This window comes from Cydia amplana, chromosome 11 (assembly GCF_948474715.1).
Source record: "Cydia amplana chromosome 11, ilCydAmpl1.1, whole genome shotgun sequence".
In the NCBI taxonomy this organism is placed as follows: domain Eukaryota; kingdom Metazoa; phylum Arthropoda; class Insecta; order Lepidoptera; family Tortricidae; genus Cydia; species Cydia amplana.
In genome coordinates this window covers 13625881-13646389 of record NC_086079.1, presented here as the reverse complement: position 1 = coordinate 13646389, position 20509 = coordinate 13625881, and the positions used below count along the sequence as shown (strand labels likewise).

At 39.5% G+C, this 20509-nt stretch overlaps 2 protein-coding genes and 1 non-coding gene across 3 annotated transcripts in view; all 3 read left to right on the top strand.

Moving 5' to 3' along the window:
- Window positions 1-20134, top strand: part of LOC134652082 (uncharacterized) — a 43308-nt gene extending 23174 nt beyond the window's left edge. The window contains exons 2-10 of the mRNA XM_063507239.1: window positions 11005-11158; window positions 11512-11674; window positions 14843-14976; window positions 15350-15509; window positions 15773-15902; window positions 16059-16136; window positions 16933-17050; window positions 18945-19120; window positions 19857-20134. Coding sequence (XP_063363309.1) covers window positions 11005-11158; window positions 11512-11674; window positions 14843-14976; window positions 15350-15509; window positions 15773-15902; window positions 16059-16136; window positions 16933-17050; window positions 18945-19120; window positions 19857-20034 — 1291 coding nt within the window. The 3' untranslated portion in view covers window positions 20035-20134. The remainder of the gene's footprint in view (window positions 1-11004; window positions 11159-11511; window positions 11675-14842; window positions 14977-15349; window positions 15510-15772; window positions 15903-16058; window positions 16137-16932; window positions 17051-18944; window positions 19121-19856) is intronic.
- Window positions 11724-11795, top strand: Trnag-ucc (transfer RNA glycine (anticodon UCC)). Its single transcript has one exon. It is a non-coding gene; the product is annotated as a tRNA-Gly (tRNA).
- Window positions 13086-13638, top strand: LOC134652119 (probable small nuclear ribonucleoprotein E). The gene has a single exon (XM_063507287.1). The coding sequence runs from the start codon at window positions 13183-13185 to the stop codon at window positions 13468-13470; it is 288 nt and encodes a 95-aa protein (XP_063363357.1). The 5' UTR covers window positions 13086-13182; the 3' UTR covers window positions 13471-13638.
- Window positions 20135-20509: the final 375 nt, after the last annotated feature.

The window sequence follows — 20509 nt, the reverse complement described above, 5'->3', positions numbered from 1 at the left end:
CAGATCAGACCTAGCTAAGAGATCAAACCCCTTATAGCAAATTTCATCGAAATCGTTAGAGCCGTTTCTGATATCATCCAAATATATAAATAAATATATATATATAATAATTGCTCGTTTAAAGGTAAGATAACACAAAAAGGACAAAAATAAACAAAAAGAAATTACCTACTCGCGCCAGTCTTGAACCCCAATCCTCTTGCACGTATTTCCACGAACATACCGTAACGCTATTGCAGTATACTTACGTTGTGTGAAATTGTCTACTATAAGCATCACGGAAACACTGTTTGCATGTGTGAGTTATAGTAGGAAAAAACATGACAGCAACACTCCGTCGACTTTAAAGGGTGGTTTTTGCACAATGAAGTATTCAATGTTTATTTTAATAGTTCAATATTTACTTAAAGAGTTCGCTAAACATACTTTTAAGTATACAAATACTAAGACCATTCCATAAAAAAATAAAATATGAAATTTTGCGAAAGTGGCACCATCTAGCGAGGGTTAAGCTTTGAGTAACCTAGTCGAACCACCTTAAGATACTAAAGTAGGTTCGCCTACTTTAGTATTGATTTAAAACAATTAGGTTTTGATTGAACATCTTTACCATGCACTTACTTGAAATTACCTTCAAGATACCTACATAACAGCATTCTCCTATACACCATGTTTTTATATATTTCAATCAATCTACTTACTGAAACAATAGCAGAACTGATTATTCGCTAAGAAATTAGCTTCGCAATTTGCCAGCGTGTAATCACTTAAAAACCTCTGTAAACAAAGTTCGCGCGACATGATTGATCACACTTTTACCAAGCTTTACATTTCCATCGTATCTACAGCTACAAACACACACTAAATTTTACTTTATTTCGAGCGAATAAGGTATAAAAACGATCGAGTTTTTAAATGGACATATGATGAAAATCTAAGCGTGGCTTGCGGTCCGCCGTGAAGCGTCGTAGCGCGCTAGCGCGTCACGCGCGTGGCAGCCCGCGCGACGTGACGCGTCATTTGCATACGATTGACGGGTGATTAATCAAATAGGCGGTTTTTAGGGTAATTAAGGGATGCTTGGATTGATAAATCGTCTTTTATTGATAGCTCTTAAGAGCTATAAGTTTTTAGGATAAGTGTACGCGTCTATAATTTTATTAAATCTATCTATGTACCTCGGTGGCGTTTTTATATCTGGACTATTTTCAGTCAACATAAACGCTTTGACGTTACATATTCCTCCGAGTTACATTCGCATGTTAAGCTTTCCCGGTTTGTATATCTCTGCCTCGAGTCCAGCAGCTTTTTTGTTAAGAAGACGATGTGAATATCCTTTTAGTCTAACTATAAAAAGTAGATTTAAATTCATTACCCAAAATTAGTTAGTTAACATCAACAGTAGGTTTAGAAAACCTATGAAAATCTAACCAATTTTTTTGGAGGCACCGAAAAGCCTATCACCCATTTTTTCAGAAATAAAATTCTCTATAACAGCGCTAATTCAGTAACCTAATTATTTGAAAAGAACATGAGGGTCGAGCGTAAATCAAAAATAATACAATTACGTCTATCAAAAGCCACAGATGAACAAACCAAAATTCAATTATAATACACGGGGGATACACCAATAAATTACAATTTTCTTTTTGCCCTCCTGCTTGGAGCGTTTTCCTGGTTTAATCCTAAGAGTGTCCGGAGTCCGCTAAGCTACCTTATCCCAAGATTTGATGTACCCGGTCTAGGCTATGTTCTAATTTCAACGAAAGCTGTTAGGGCACGTCCAGAAATCATGTGATCATATTTGGTCGGACCCACTATTGTGAAAATACGTGATATTTTTCTGAACTTCCGAAACATGTATTTAGTACAGTACCTCTATATTATAAATATCCTGTGAGCATTTTCTCTTTACAGATACATATTAAGTTAGTGATAATCATATTTCTTCCCAGCCAAAATTTAAACCAAACCTATGAAACAAATTACAATTTGTCTCCCGCTAGGATTTACTGGAAAGCCTTATCCGAAAAGCAGATAGGACCTGCAATTTCAACGTTTTAGTCTTATCTTGTTAGTTAATTCGCGCTAGTGTTGCCAACTGAAGACGGTAATTCGCACGCGACTGGCAACATTCTAATTTGGCCCCATTCAAAACCTGGCAACCCGAACTGACTTATGTACGTTCTAGTTTCAATTAAAGTTAAGGCATTTTTGACGCTGGCGGTCTGGCAACCCTTTGCACGCGATGTCAGTACAAATTACAGCGCTCCGGGCTGTTTTCGTGCTACTTTATTGATGTCTGGCTATATGGCTTTATTGACATATCAATAAATATTTGAAACAAATAAAATAATCCATACCTCCGAAATTTACATCACAGTAAAGGTCAGTATTTTCAAGATTATTTATTCATTTTAGTATATAGAACATCTAACACCAAAACGACCTACCTACATATTTCGTAACTCGGAAGCAATTTCTAGGGTAGGTAACGGCCTGATTCGAACTTTAAGATACGTCAAAAAAATTTCTAAAGATACGACACGGAGCGGATATGTCAGTGTCAAAAGTGACGTTTCATCAAACAAAAACGCCACTTTTGACACTGACATATCCGATCCGTATTTTTTGCCGTATCTTAAAGTTTTAATCAGGCCGTAAGCCGCGTAGCGTAATACTTATACTTCCTTTTCAGTGTGTTGGTCAATTCGTAGCGCTACGGCGGCGTAGCCAGGAAACCTGGCGCGACCATGACCAGTGAAACCTGTGTCGAAACGTCGGTATATAAAGGTAATTGAATAAATTTCGCGTTAGACCCGTCTATAAATGTGAGTTAATATGTAGCCAGGAAAATAATGCTTCTGTAGCAAAAACCTGGCAAAAACTAATTTGTAGCCCGTTTCCGCACCATCGCGTCATACCCAATGAAGGGTTCACTTTTAACATGAATTTGGGCCCAATTCGGATTTTGTAATAGACATTTATTAGATATCTTTTAGACATCGCCAAGATACGATAACGATATGTTTAAGATCTAACCTGTCAAATTTGACATTTCCGCGATTCTGGAGATACTCTTGAACGATTTCCACAAGATATTACTTAGAGATCTAATTCACATCTCACATCTAATAGATATCTAACACGATCTATCGTCAAAGTGACATTGGTTGCCCGACTTTTGCCGCTGCAAAAGAGAACTAGTTGAAATCTAAACTATAACGTATCTAGAATGGATCTAGTACGTGTCGTCTCTTGTGAATATTCGAATTCGAAAGTTCGAATACGGCAGTTTGTCACATTATAAAATTTTTGCAATATCTAATCGGGATTGGTAGCGTTTTAGTATGATGATAGAACATATGAACAGTATGGAAATATAAATAAACTGTTCAATAGTGTACTGAGAATAAACAGTTCAAGAAAAGAAGTAAGACACGCCACAAAATCAGGATGCCTGGCATACGTTACAGGGGGACTTTTGGTAGCATCTGTCATCCCGATACATTTTTCCTTTTCGTTTGGCGATTATCGATAGGATCGATATACGATTGCCATCTTAATACCGTGGTGACATAATTTTAAATGCCGAATAGAGCCCCCGTAGCTACAAATTACGCCGCTGCAATTCGAAACGATCTTGCAGTTCTACATCAAATTTGGAATTAGCGTACATTGAGCGTCGTTAGCTCTGATTGGTGGTTCGATGTCGCAAAAATGCGCTGATTGGCCGTTTGAATGCGCGCTGATTCCGTATTTGGGTTAGTTGAATTAGATTAGTCTTTTGAAACTGGAACGAAAGGAAATGCTAATTTCAGACTGTTGGGTAAATAGCTGCAAATGAAAACTGCTACCCTCCTCTTAAAAAACTGTAGGCAAACCTTGTGAAACACGCTCAGCGTAGATTCGCAAAGTTAATTATATATACTGAAATTAAAAAAAAAGTGAATAAAATAAGACAGTCCCTATATTCATTTTGTGACATCAACTAGGTACTAGGTACTATACCGATAGAATGCCTAAGAGATCTTTTAAATCCTAGATAATTTACTCTAACGACGATAAATTCCCATGTTTTCAGATTTTGTCGTATTTCGGACAACTACCCTGATAAGTGTCACCCTCCTAACGATTCCGATCTCACTCACTCATCACTCAACATGTGTCACCAAAAATCCCATTAATTCAGCTTCCGAAGACAGCTTAATATAATTCAATTACATATGTTAGGAAAGTCTAAGGGTTTACCGCGAACATCAAAGTTCGCAAATTGCCGGCAACTTTCTCTTTTGATCCATTTAAGGCGTAATTAGAGTGACAGAGAAAGATGCCCGCAATTTGTGAACTTCGGTGTTCGCGGTAGGCCCCCTGAACTGGGTGAGAGACATCACAGTGCAAGCAAAAAGAGCACCTACGCTACCAAAGTTTCCAAGATTTCCCACTCTTTTTCCATGAAAGCATATTTGGATTGGCTGATTTTAGAATGACGATTGTTAATGTCAAGGGAGTGAATAAAAATAGTTCATATCGGATAAGTAACTTAGGCTACATAGGTAACATAGGTAGGTAGGTAGGCTAGGATACATAGGTAATTTAAATCTTTGCTATGATTCTTGATAAGTAGGTATATTTACATTGAGGCGAGCTCGACCATGACGTCCACACGGTTTTCCGATCACTAAAACTAACGGCCCTTCGCGTATGATTTTAATCCGTTTTGCATTTATACTATCGGAAGATTGCGGGATTAAGTAGAATCTTTTAAGTACCTACTTAAATAGATGGCCTTGTGTATTTGTTTGCCTACTCATTTTCATAAAAAGCTCCCTTTCAACGAAGATAAGTAACGCCATACTCTGCATAAACCTAAAAACGCCTCGGGTGACAACCGCTGCCCACATCATTTATCACACCTCCGAGTTGAATCCTTACCCTTTTCTGTCACTTTCACAACCGTGATTCAGCAAGCCTGTAACGTGAGACAGAAGATCCTAACTACCAATAAACTTTATACATCTTTACTACGTTCTTCGATTCAGGAGCTCAGGGTCTTGAGTCGACAAAAAGGTTTCAATGACATAGATCTAGGGATTGAGCACTTTTTATTGATGCACAAATTTTACCGTATTTAAAATTCAAGTAAAACTCCTATAGTGTGTCAAAGGATTGTCTCATTTCAAACATAGACAGAGATAATCATACTATCTTTGTCTTACACTAGTACTAGCACCCAAAAGAAAAGGATGAGTACCTACAGTTTTTTTTGTACCTATTTACTGACAAATTGTTTTGACCAACTATACAAGTTCGTATTACTAAGCAATTAGATACAGAAAACCAAGAAGAAGATGCAGTCGTTTCAACGTAGTTGGTGTATGTATCTATAGACTTCTCTATCTATTTCTTCAAATCGAATATATTGTTTTATTGAATATATTTTAAATTAGTTTTATATGAATGTATACTTATATAGCCGCTCTAGAACGATAATGATAAATCATAAACTGAAATACATGTTATATACGAAAGTAAAAGTGACTAAGGCTCATTTAAATAGACGGCGCGCGAACTCATATACTTACGATTCTAGTTACATGCATTGCGGACCATTGAGGTTACATCAATTCAGCCAACCGATCAAATAACGCAATGTAATGAAACTCGCATGCGAGTTTTCGCACCGTCTAAATGAGCCCTAAGGCCTCCAATGCTCGTATTTTACATACTTACATAAAATAATTCCAGCCTCGGCGCCTCGGGGGTAATATTTCAGTACATTTTCTCTAAAAGGCGCTTTCCAGTTGTACATTTAACTTTGTAATTCCTTGGTTCAGTCCATTAGCGCCATCTGGCTCCATTTTGATTAATATCCGATCATGGCGGGCGTTTCACGATTATGTTAATTAATTATTAGGATATATTATACACTTATCTTTAGATAATGGGTTTTACTTTGTTCTACGGTTAAAACGATTTTAATGGAGGAGCATCATTTTCATTAAGTAAATCTAAATTAAGAGCAATAAGGTAAACAGAAAGAACACAAAATATATTGACAATTGAAAATATCAGGCATGTATTTTTATATCATTATCTACCTTTTATGTAGGTAGGTACAGAAAAGCGAGCGATGAAATGACGCCGCGGTCCCGTGATAATTTTTAACTATAGGTATTAGCATGTATTAGGTAGGTATATAGCTTTTGTTTTCATAATTTTTACACACGCCCAAGACAAAATACCCTTCACTTGTGTCGACAAATTTGGCAAATTCCTCCGCCGCCAAGATTGATGGTATCCGCAAAAATTCCTTAATCAATCACCACAAGTGATTAAACGAATGCGGATACAATAAATTAATTACTTACAGACCCTTCGTAATCTCATTGGGCGGCTTTCAACAACTTTGTTTTGATAAACATTTGTTTTTAAGTAGATTTAGCCAACAACGGTCCAATCAGAGCTCCATTTTGGGGAAAATTGACGCATTTTCTAGGGTAATTGTATCGATGTTCCCGATTTGGGAATGAGCGTCTTTTGAATATCGATGGACATTAAATTTGGCGAGGCCCTTTGATCGTTTTAATTGCTCTGACCTACATTGCATTGATTAAGATATAGGCTTGTCCAGTTTAATAAAAACAGCTTAGCGATTAATTCATTGAGTTTTCTCTTTATTCATCAGCATGCTTCTGTTTTTAATTTTTATATTGGTTTAAGTAAGTACTTGGTTATTCATGGTTATTCATTATCATTTCATTATTTACGTAATGTAGTACCTAAATCCTTTTCCCTGTTCTCACCTACATTTGACACCCTACATGACACCCTGAAAAAGACATACCTGTGGTCGATATGTAAATTGACGACTGACGTTGTTAAGAACGTATCACAATTAGTCCCACATAGTCTAATCATCATCATCATTTTAGCCTTCAGTCGCCCACTGCAGCATAGTCTGATCAACTAATACCGACTAACATCCGAACTGCCAGCCAATAAAACAGATTAGAGTCGTGTTTGGTGTGGAATTGAATTTACGTGCCCAACATAAAAGGTACTAAGTGCCATGTCGATAATGGGTTTTTAATCTCTTTATAACACTTGGAGATGAAATCAGAGCAGACATGCACGGGGCGGCGCTGGTGTCGCCAATGAACATGTAACTCATTTGAATGCGTGTGTACCTAGTGAGACCTTAAGGGCGAACGTATTGAATACATCAAAGTGAGGAAGTATCATTATTAACGTCATATTTTCATAGAAATTTGACATTGCCATACTTAATTTGTCATTGCAAATACCATGCAGAGTTAGCATGGTTCGACTCTAGATCAATTTCCACTCAGAAGATTTCTACTCAGAATCAGTTTTTCGATAAATGTAAGTAGTAAAGGTAAATAATGGTGTTCCTATTTTTATCGTCCATTTAGAAAGTTAAACCCTGAGGTTAAACGAAACTAGTTATCATATGATACGCAGTCCACCGTACTTATACCTACCCCATAGGTAAGTATAATAGGTACCTACTTAATATGAAAGACGACGCTTGAGAAAGTCGGTTGCATAGAACATGCAGATTTTTCGAATGAACACCTAATCTTACCTGAGTAAGGTGTAGTTACCTACCTACAATTTTTACGAAACCCTGTGATCGATATTTCGAACTTTGCAATATCGCCTCTGCCAAGATACGATAATGATCGGAACCTCGCCATCACCGCTGCAAGACATATATTTAGCGAGAGTGCCGCTTGCTAACTTGCAACTTGCCGTGCCACTCGACTGGCTATTAATTTTGTTACTTTGTGGTTTCTCATCAATATTCAACATAATAGATTCCTTCCTAACTTAGATATTTAAGACCAGCTAAACAGAAGATAACACATGAAAAAAAAGTACCTACAACGTAGATACGTTTACCTACCTACCTGTTTTGTGTATAGCTGGGACCCTACCTTCTCCATCTGTTTTCGTTAGGTAGGTATACTGATTCTAACACGTATAAATACCTACCACTCACCTGCCACTTATCTCAGCCTACCAGCGTCAAAATATAAGATAAGATACAGTTGAGGTCAGAAGCGTTTTGCCAGCTATTTGACAAGTTCCGCAAGTTCTGCAGTAAATTACGCCGACAATAGCGATCGGATGATAAAGTGTTCTTAGTTATTGCCAGCATAACTTTGTTAGCTTCAGAACTTTCTTTTATATAAGCATATTCAGCTATGGGGTACGCAATGATTGATGAAAGTAGGTAGATACCTATATATAGGTACTTCACTATTTTATCCAACTGCCTGTGTGTAGTCTTTTTTAACCGCCTTCAAAAAAAAAAGCAGGTTCTCAGTTTGACCCGTATGTATGTATGTATGTATGTATGTATGTATGTATGTATGTATGTATATTTGTTCGCGATTATCTCGCGTTTGGCTGAACCGATTTTGATGCGGTTTTCAGAAAAGTGTTTCTTACATTCTGGAGAAGGTTTTAGTATACATAGATCTGAGCTGATGCTGAACCCTGGCTGTAGCTAGTGGAACTCAGGTTTGGTGCAACATAGGCTCACGCTGTTTTGGTCATCCAACACGCCTTGATGAGCACTTGGGAGAGCAGTGCCCAAGATAGAGCTGATGCTGAACCCTGGCTGTACCTAGTGGAACTCAGGTTTGGTGCAACATAGGCCAACGCTATTTTGGCCATCCGTCACATCTTGATGAGCACTTGGGAGAGCAGTACCCAAGATAGAGCTGATGCACCAAGCCACCCTGGCTGGCAGGGTTCACCCTGGCTGTACCTAGTGGAACTCAGGTTTGGTGCAACATAGGCCCACGCTGTTTTGGTCATCCGTCTCATCTTGATGAGCACTTGGGAGAGCAGTGCCCAAGATAGAGCTGATGCTGAACCCTGGCTGTACCTAGTGGAACTCAGGTTTGGTGCAACATAGGCCAACGCTATTTTGGCCATCCGTCACATCTTGATGAGCACTTGGGAGAGCAGTACCCAAGATAGAGCTGATGCACCAAGCCACCCTGGCTGGCAGGGTTCACCCTGGCTGTACCTAGTGGAACTCAAGTTTGGTGCAACATAGGCCCACGCTATTTTGGTCATCCGTCACATCTTGATGAGCACTTGGGAGAGCAGTACCCAAGATAGAGCTGATGCTGAACCCTGGCTGTACCTAGTGGAACTCAAGTTTGGTGCAACATAGGCCCACGCTATTTTGGTCATCCGTCACATCTTGATGAGCACTTGGGAGAGCAGTACCCAAGATAGAGCTGATGCTGAACCCTTGCTGTACCTAGTGGAACTTAGGTTTGGTGCAACATAGGCACACTTTGTTTTGGTTAACCGACTTGTTGCCTATGTTGCGGAGTTCCACTAGGTAGGTCGATGAACTTTTTTCTAACTGCCTTTAAAAAAAGGACGTTCTCAGTTTGATCCGTATGTATGTACGTATGTATGTGTGTATGTTTCTTCGTGATTATCTCGCGTTTGGCTGAACCGATTTTGATGCGGTTTTCAGAAAAGTGTTTGTTACATTCTGGAGAAGGTTTTAGTGTACAGTTCATGGATGGTTTGAAAAACCAATTGGACCCGGTAGGTGGCCATGCTATCGGTATACCTAGTACCTACCAACAAATTTATGTTGCTAAAACCGATTTAGATAAAATAGTGGGAGTGGGAGTCGGACTCGGACTGGGACTGGGAATGGGAGTGGAAGTGGGAGCAATATACATACAAATCGTTTAGCACCAAAACGTCATATTATGTTGTGTCGCGATTATCATCGAGTTAGGCCATCACCAACATTAGTAGACTAAATGGAGAGCCTAACAAACTAGTAGCCCAAAACCTAAAATAAATAAAGTATCTACCTATCACTAAAAAGTAAAAAATAAAATAAAATTAATAAAAAATAATTAAAAAATTAAAAATAAACAAAAATAAAACCAAAATAAAATAACTTAATATAATATCTTTTTTAAAAAAAGGGAACCGCCTTCAAAAAACCAACCCACTGAAAAGTACAAAATAATTTTTATATGGCACCCCTTTACGTGTCCAGTCCCTATCCCACGGCGTAAAGCAATTTTTTGCCAAAAAGTAATTAATACGTAATAATAAGAAAATTAATAATCATCCGGGTAATTACTTAGTTTTTGAAGGCGGTGCCAAACCAACAAAAACAGTCTTTATTATCAATCAGAAAAACAATACGAGTACGTAGTACCTACAAGAACTAAATTAATGAGTAAACTAAGTATGTCTTTATAATGCAAGTAAGTACAGCGTTCTTCGTTGTCTAAAATATCAGTTCTCAAAAATTTTGGTTTGGCACCGACTTCAAAAACTAAGTAATTACCCGGATGATTATTAATTTTCTTATTATTACGTATTAATTACTTTTTGGCAAAAAATTGCTTTACGCCGTGGGATAGGGACTGGACACGTAAAGGGGTGCCATATAAAAATTATTTTGTACTTTTCAGTGGGTTGGTTTTTTGAAGGCGGTTCCCTTTTTTTAAAAAAGATATTATATTAAGTTATTTTATTTTGGTTTTATTTTTGTTTTCGATTTAGCCATAGAGAAAAAAATACATACAGTGCTCACTCCATACATCAGTTTTAGTACCAAAAAACCTATTAGCATCTAGCATCGAGTAGCGGAACTATCAGTACTGCTACTTGACAATAGATGTAGCCACCGATCGGAAAATCTTATGCTGTTGAGATAAGACTTTCCGGTCGGTGCTACATCTATTGTCAAGTAGCAGTACTGATAGTTCCGCTACTCGATGCTAGATGTAGACACTGAAATTAATAGTCTGAACTGATGTATGGAGTGAGCACTCTATGTATTTTTTTCTCTATGATTTAGCTTAGCTTACGTTCAATCATATAGGTACTGAAACACTTTTTCTGCTAAGCGGGGGCTTTAATGGTGGTTTAGCTACTAATTGTAAAATGTAATTAATTCGCTTTTTTTATTTCTTTCAGATGCAAGAGTTTCCAAAATACGAAGCGCGGCGAAGTATGCCGCATCCCGGGCTGCACGGTGACGCCATCTGTCGGCGCGCCCGTGCCAGTTCGCATGCCTCACGTACAACCTGAAACATTTCGACTGTTCATACAATACGTCTACACCGGCAAGGTAAAAGTGAAAATAAACTTACGAAAATTTTACTTCGGTACTTACTCCATTTTATTGATCAATAAATAACAATCAGCTCAATTTTATTAATAGAATTGTATATGGTTTTGACAAAAGCGACATCTGTTGGCAAGTAGTAGAACATATCAGCGTACACGTATGATCTGCCATCTAACGTCGAGATGCAAAACGTATACAATTGGTTACTCTGTCAGCAAACATGATCACTTCTATTTACCGCGCAACAGATGGCGCTTAAGTCAAAACAGGTTTTATGTTTATGATTGCAAACTTGGAACTATCAGAAGAATAAGAAATTCTTTTAAGCACACATTTTTGTCCTCTTATTTTAGCTACTACTTCAAGATTCAGGCGTATTTGAAATGATGACGTTGTCAGCGGATTTAGGCGTAGAAGACCTCCGCGCGGCGTGTGAAGACCATGTTACCTCTACCTTGAGCGTGGAAAGCGCCTGCACTTTACTGGCAGCTGCTATGGATATTCAAGATCGTCCAGGTAATCCATTACATCCTTTTAAGATCAAATTTCAATCATCTGTTCAGTTGCGATGGTGGTGTAATGGTCAGCATAGTTGCCTTCCAAGCAGTTGATCCGGGTTCGATTCCCGGCCATCGCACTCTTTTTGCTTAATCAGCATAGCGATTTGTGACAGATAAAATTACTGAGGATTTCTTTTATTCATAAAGTTATTCTACGTGAAACTTATTTTTACGTGAGATAATAAACAAATTGTTAATTTTGATGCACCAAACCAAACTATTTGTTAGAGTCTCTACTTAAAACGTATAGTGGTTATCTGGTTTATTCTCTTTGTCTGTAGACTGTACCTACTTGTACCTTCGACTGCAATTTTATCATATTGGTATTTGGTTTACAAAAGCGACAATAAGTATTATTGTCTGTGTAAAGTATGTGACTAATGTGACCATTCGGTAAATTCTGCGCCAGTATTATTATTGCCAAAGTAGTACCAAAGATATACAGTTAGACCAAGAAAAGTCTGCAGCGATTTTGATAGCCCCCGCAGTGCAAGTGTTATTTACACGTCATAAATTCATAGAAGTTTGACGTTTAAAATGACACTTAAATCAAACGCAGCTTACTTAAATGAAACTTAAATCAATGGCACTTAAATGACGCAGTGGCGTGGGCTTGGCGTGGGCTATCAAAATCGCTGCAGACTTTTCTCGGTCTGACTCTACATATACAGGGTGCTTCCTGTAACAGGAGCAATAAATTAAACTGTAGGCTGTACTCCTCAAACTGACCAACATTTGTTCAGCAACTTCTGAAAATAACTCATGTTTTGATTTTGATTACACTTTAAAGTTTATTCTAAGACGCAATGTATTACAAATTTTGTTATGTTTAATTTAAAGCGTGACAAGCAACGTCAAACACATTGATGTCAGCGTACATTGAAGATAATATTTATTTTGTATGAAAAAGAGGAACTCTAAAGGATTCATAATTTTTAAAGGTTGCTGAACAAATGTTGGTCAGTTTGAGGAGTACAGCCTTTAGTTTAATTTATTGCTCCTGTTACAGGAAGCATCCTGTATAACTCCGTATAAGATGAATAAAATCTAAGAAAAAAACGTGCCTCGGAAATCAAGAAAATTTCATTCTCGGATAGATGGCGCACACACCTTTGGCCTATGCTTGGCTAGATGGCGTTGACACCGTTTGATATTTAACAATTAACACACCCAGCACCCAGAAGTGAGAGCCAGAAAGAGATATATATTTCTTGCACTCACTTATGGTTTCGGGCTTTCGGCACACAGTGACCTTGGTGCGGTGCGGTAGTGTGTTACGGCTATAAAACCGGTAACCTTGTAACGCACTGGCTGCTGAAGCGCATCACTAGTCGGTCGGCCATCTTGTTCTTGTTTGTCTATGACATATTTTGGCTTCGTTTCGTTTCGTGACAGCGCCAAGCCGGTTTTACCACCGTTCGCTTGTAAAATTATATTAACTTGCAAGAGAATACCAAATAAAACATGGCATACAAAGGCCCACCGAAAGTCCAGAAGGTGATGGTGCAGCCCATCAACCTCATCTTCAGATATCTGCAGAACAGAAGCCGAGTGCAAATTTGGTTGTACGAGAACGTAAATCTCCGGATCGAGGGCCACATTGTAGGTTTCGACGAATACATGAACATTGTCTTGGACGAGGCCGAGGAAGTGCACATGAAGACCAAAAACAGAAAGCAAGTTGGAAGAATTATGATGAAAGGAGACAATATAACGCTTATCCAAAACGTCAATCCTAACGCCGCTGTGTGATTCTAGGTTATGTTATTTTATAAGCTACAAGTGAATACAAGTGCAAAGGACAAGCATTCCTTGGGTTTAAAGTGCGTTGCCGTGTCTATATTATAAGTAATTGAACCCTTTACCTTGTAAGATCAAGTGGCATACCGATATGGATTATGTTCATTAAATTTAAGACCTCTAAGTAACTTTGCTTTTTATTTCCGTCCTGTCCTAGTTTGCAGAATCATTTGAACAAGAATAACACAAATAGCTATTAATCAAACTAAGGGGAACATATTTAGGCAGATACCTATCAGTGTACAATATTAAATAGCAAAAGTTAAATTTGATACTTGGACACCAAGTTCCTTAAACTAACAATATTATGAACACAAAATATTCATTATTGCATAGCCAAATCATTACCGGATATAGATTAAAAGGAGCAGCGGACAACAGGTATCGCTAAAGAGACTAGCTACATTCTAAAGGAGCCCAGGGTCCACTTAATTCATAGAATAAGCATAGGCATAACTAAGCCTCTTGCTTCTTTTTTGCAGGCTTGATTGTACAAATTTGACTTATTGAGGCCAGATTAACGGGCTTGTAGCTTGGAGATGTAGGTATGTACTATGTAGCAAAAAAAACAAAAATAAAATTATAAACTGAAATATATGTCATATGAAAGAAAAGGTGACCAAGATCTCCAGTACCAGACAGTCAGTGACCCAGATGACTGAGTAGCTTAAGCATCTGCTGCGATTGCAGAGGATGCTGGTTCAATTCCAGCCTTGCCCTTGGGCAAAAGTGACCAAGGCCTCCCTTGGTCACTTTTTATTTTGTATATGACATTTATTTCAGTTTATAATTTTATTAACATACCTAATATACTTTGTAGTGTTTCTACTTGAAATAACACAAGTTAAATATTTTCATAAAAAAATAATTTAATTGGCTCCTCGTTCATAGTAAAAAAGATTTATGTCATTCTATTTTTTGTGCAACGTGGCAGATACATTTCATGGGGTATATAGGATAAAAGTTTTACTGGCAAGAACACACTAAAATAGGTATGCTCATTTAATAAATGTTATTTTAAGTATATCTTTTTAGCTAAAGTTTTAATAAAGAAACGTTACATAGATACTCCGCAGACCATACAAAATGTAACAAATTATTTGATATACTATTTATTGGCATTATTACGTAACTTTTTATAACTGTGCCTGAAGGATAATATTTTTTAGGCTAAGTAATACTTTTTTCTTTTCAATACACGAGTGCTCCGCCCTACCATACATCGCCATTTATTTAGGCAGGTACGTCAGCTGTCTCTAAGTCTACATTATTTTGCACTACTACACGCCTTAGTATTTCTTAGTCTATAGAACAAATTTTCTAGGTGGTAAGAGCGCCACATCCTTCCTGGAGCGCTGCGTGGCGTTCATCGGCGAGCACGCGGCCGACTGCGTCAGGACCAACGCCTTCCTGAACCTGCCCAAGGATGCGCTCATCAAACTACTATCTTCTGACTCCGTTAGTATTGTATTGTCATATCTATATATGAGACGTAGTAATTTGTATGTTGTCAATTGACATGTTTTCTCCATGTCCTGGCGTTTGGCTTCAACTGAGCCGGCCATGTTTGTAAATAAATAGATAAATAGTGAACCCAGTGGCATAGCGAGGCGCGGGCAAAGTGGCACTTAAGGGGGAGCCAACCATTTTTATTAGGTACATTAACGATAAACACACATTGAGAGAAAGATGCGACTGCCCACGGCTAGATTAGTTCACTGTGTGAACCACCATGGATAATACCTATGACGGATTATGTTGTGTATTTCAATTGAAGACTTTTATTTGTTTTATATATCGAATATCTCACCTGATGATACCGCTCTTCCAGCTATGTTTAGAAGAGGAGGAAGTATGGCGCTGCGCGCTAGCCTGGGCGAAGCAACGCGCAGGTGTCACCCAGCCCTGCGCCCACTGGACTGAAGAGGAGCGCGCCCGTGTGTGTCATCATCTGGGGCCGCTTATGACGCACGTTCGACTCCTGCTTATAGGTTAGTATCTCATGATTTGGTGAAGCAGGTGCTAATCTTGCTAAAAGTTGAGTTGAAGGGCCCAATCTCGGTCTTTATTAGTACCAGGCGTGGCTCATTCCGCGATTTGGTCGCGTCGCTACAAGTACATGCGGCCCACACCAATGTTGGTGTCTAACAGTAGTAATTATTAGTTAACGCTTCATATTAGTGACAATGTTTACCACAGAATCATATCGGACTAATTCTAAAAAGCTTAATAAAATATTAATATAACTTTCCAGACAGTTGTGTTTTCGCGGAAGAGGTGGAGCCTACAGGCGCAGTGCCAATGGAGCTGTCTTTGGAGCGCTACAGGCGAGCCGCTCTGACCGCTCCTCATCACCATACGCACGACTCGCGCACCAGACCTAGGTAAAAAACTGTTATGCATTTATAATTTATGTGTATTTTGTCGCACATTTTATTTCATGAGAGAATGAGAGAATAAGCATTTAATAATGGCGTTTTTGCTTCAGATGAGCAATCAACAATCATATAGCTCACCCTGTTGTATATTTTTATTTCCAGGCTGGCCGTGAACATGTTCGCCGGCTCCGTCATCCTGCAACAAGAGAAGAGCGCATATCAGGCTGTCATCAATAATTGGTGAGACTTTTAAGTCCGCATTCTGGTGGAATCTCGCCTTAATAAATTAAGATTCCACCAGAATGCGGCACAAGCATATTTAGAACATGTATCATCTACTCTTCAACTTCTTTATAATTATTTTAAATGGTTGCTCTAGATGACTTTTTTGGCCAACAACTCGGTCACACAAATAATCGAATACAACAAAGGAAATTTTGAGATCAAAAGAGACATGAAATCAAAGGAAACGAGTCAGAACCACACTTGCCATTTCCCAGCAGTGGGGTACCTAAGCTGGTATACTCGAAACATAAAAAAATCTACGTTTAAAAGCTTGTTTCTCAAGTTTGATTATGATTATAATATGTACATGTATCAGCAATTTAGAAAGTATAACAATTGATTTTATTTTTCATATTGGTCTTCTTATAGTAAACTACACTTACAATAATAACAATGTGATGTTTGAAGTGAAAACTTCTTTAGCGGCGCTGTGCACTTTTTGAGGTGGGGAAAAAATGTTAAACTCGCGACAGATCACGTGACCGTAAGACGGACACGTGATCTGATCGAACAATATCATTGAGTTTTTCTTTATTGATTTAAATGCCATCTAGTGAGTTTCCCTCTAACTGGTATTAATATAACTCGAGTACTAACAGTGATGTGCTTAGGGGTTTCAAGTAATGCGACCAAATAACGCTAGATGGCGTTAACCTCAATTATACATAGTGCTGCAGACATTTTGCAATAGTAATTGAGTTTTCACTTCTGCCGGCACTCCCGGAGTGCAACCCGTTGTTTTTATTCGCAGGTGCGGCACCGGTAAACAAGTATGGCGTCTGCTGTTCCGCGCGTCGGTACACGGGTTCAGCGCGAGCGCTTTCCACAAGCAATGCGATAACGTCGCACCCGTTTTAGTACTTGTACAGGTAAGATAGGTAACTAACGTCAGGCGTGGCTCACTCCGCGATTTCGTCGCTTTGCTACAGGTACATAGCTAAAAGTACATCCGTTCCACATCAATTTTGGTGGCTAGCCATAAGCCGCGCGTGGCGCTGTCGCCACCTAGCGGCCATATCTGTGCTGATCGTAACATACGCGTTTTGTTAGAGAGTGAGTCTTTCTGTACCTAGTACTATTATTTATTCTGTGCTAACGTGCAAGTAGCAAGGCGAGTATACTGGGTCAACCAAATCTTGTCAGTAAATAGGAACAAAAAAAACTATACTCATCCTTTTCTTTTGGGTGCTGGTACTAGTGTAAGACAAAGATAGTATGATTCTCTCTGTCTATGTTTGAAATCAAACAGACCTTTGACAAACTATAGGTACAAGGCATATGCCAGTATGAAGACGGATGATGTCAAATGGGTTATGTTTCATGGGGCAATTGTTTTTTTTCTAGAATTAGATGAAGATGGAGAGGAAAGGATTAGATGCAATTCCACCGTGGACTTATCTAGCGTATTAATGTGACTCCAAAGTGTGTACTTATTTAATAGGTAGGTACATACGTGTTGTATCAACACTACTAATATTTATAATCATAAATGTGAAAGGTTTGGGCGAATCGATTTTGATGAAATTTGGTATGGAGATAGTCTGACTCTCGGAGAAGGTCATAGCATTGTTGTAATCACGGAAACATTATTCTACGCAAAGTCACGGGCAGAAGCTACGTAATTGTAATATAAATACTTACCAGCTACAATACTCGTAACGGAAAAGCGCACTTGCCTGGTGGAGGTTTCTTACACTAAACATTCCCTTTATAAATAAAGAATATAGTATATTTTTGCCTGAAACTTTGTATCTGTGATTTAATCTCCTATTATGACCCAAACAATTTAAGTAAGGTCGGTATTCCACCTGTCCAATTTCTTGGTCCAATCCAATGTGTACTGGCATCTCACATTTTGCTTAATGAGAGAGTGAGACTCAATCGCCTTGGACATAGAAATTGGACAGGTGGAATAATAGTTATTTGTACAACAAGAGATCAAAGTTTGATATTTCTTCGAGTGCTTATTTTGAGTCCCGTGCAAGCGAAAGATTCTATACTAATCTAATTTAGAATCTTGAGCGTAGTAAGAGACTCAAAAGCGCACGAGATGTAAATAACTTTGATCTCGTGTAGTTCACAAAACTTTTCACCTCAGCAGTGAGAACATATTAGAGAACCCGAAAAATGTATTCCTTCTTCATCACTTACCTATTCACTCATGTTTTCTTATGATATACCAACAATTAAGTTTTCACCTCAGCAGCTCGAACAAGGGTACTTTGCTACTTAAAAACAAAATCGCATTTTGCTCATTTTGTCTCACTCAGTGAGCAAAATGCGATTTTGCTCACTGTTTTTAAGTAGCAAAGTACCCTTGTTCGAGCTGCTGAGGTGAAAAAAAAAACCGGCCAAGTGCGAGTCGGACTCGCGCACGGAGGGTTCCGCACCATCAACAAAAAATAGAGCAAAACAAGCAAAAAAAAAACAAGTAAAAAAAAACAAGCAAAAAAACAAGCAAAAAAACGGTCACCCATCCAAGTACTGACCCCGCCCGACGTTGCTTAACTTCGGTCAAAAATCACGTTTGTTGTATGGGAGCCCCACTTAAATCTTTATTTTATTCTGTTTTTATTTTGTTGTTATAGCGGCAACATAAATACATCATCTGTGAAAATTTCAACTGTCTAGCTATCACGGTTCGTGAGATACAGCCTGGTGACAGACGGACGGACGGACAGCGGAGTCTTAGTAATAGGGTCCCGTTTTTACCCTTTGGGTACGGAACCCTAAAAAAACGAAGTATAAACGTTCCCTTCGCAGCTGTCCCGCGGCGAGGTGGTCGGCGGTTTCAGCGAGGCGGCGTGGGCGAGCGGCGGCGCGGGCGGCTACCTGCCCGCCGAGCGCGCCTTCCTGTTCGCGCTGCCCGCCGCCCAGGGGCAGACGCCCGTCAAACACCCGCTCTTGAAGAAGGCCTTCGCGTTGTGCTACCATCCAGAGTAAGCACACCCTACTACAACAGCTATCTTGTATAGAAATTATCGGCGGTTTTAGCGAGGCGGCGCGATCGCGCGGCGTATACCTGCCCGCCGAGCGCGCCTTCCTGTTCGCGCTGCCCGCCGCCCAGGGCCAGACGCCCGTCAAACACCCGCTCTTGAAGAAGGCCTTCGCGTTGTGCTACCATCCAGAGTAAGCACTCCCTACTACTACAGCTATCTTGTATAGAAATTATCGGCGGTTTTAGCGAGGCGGCGCGATCGCGCGGCGTATACCTCCCCACCGAATACGCTTTTCTTTTGGCTCTAACTTTTGCCCTGGGACAGCGTACTGTTAAGCAACCGCAACTAAAGAAGGCTTAAGGTTCCGTCACACAGGCGCGTTTTCCGGGCGGGACGCGAGTGTTTTATATGTAAAAGCGGCGCGCCGCGCTCACGCCCCGCCCCGCCCGGAAAACGCGCCTGTGTGACGAAGCCTTTATGGCGTTATATTACCATCCGGGGTAAGTACATATGTTGTTGACGGTCACTGTCGTCTAGGAAGTATTTTCTTCCAATTGTCTTGAAGATAAATTATTGGCGATTCTCTTGAGGTATTCCTGCAACTACTCCGGTTTGTGACAACATTATTTCACAATCCTTTTGCCGTATTAAAACGATTCACGGTCTTTAGCGTTCTTAAGCTTATAGTAATATTGGTTTTTAAATTAATTTTAATTTCACTTTTCTCTCTTCTCAGTTGCGGCCCAATATTCGGCGCAGGCGCCGACCTACTCATCTCCAGCAACTGCAACGCCAACAACGACAGCTACAGCAACCTCCACTCTTACGGGGCGGCTGATGCTTCGGGGTCACTTGCACCCGACTACAACTTCACTGTGCGTGACTACGAAGTGTTCACATATAAACACAACTGACTACGGAAACCATAAGGGGTTCCTGACGCTTCAGGGTCATTAGCACCCGACTACAACTTCACTGTGCGCGACTACAAAATGTTCACCTATAAACACAACAGACTAATACGGCAACCGTATTAGCTCCTGACGCTTCAGGGTCATTAACACCCGACTACAACTTCACTGTCCGCAACTACAAAGTTTTCACTTATAAATACAACTGACTACGGCAACCGTATTAGCTCCTGACGCTTCGGGGTCACTAACACCCGACTACAACTTCACTGTGCGCGACTACGAAGTTTTCACCTATAAACACAACTGATTACGCAATCATAAGGGGCTCCTGTCGCTTCAGGGTCACTAACACCCGACTACAACTTCACTGTGCGCGACTACGAAGTTTTCACATATAAACACAACTGACTATTACAAACTATACTCTCATCCTACTACAGTACTAGCACCCGACTACAACTCCAACTAGCAAGGG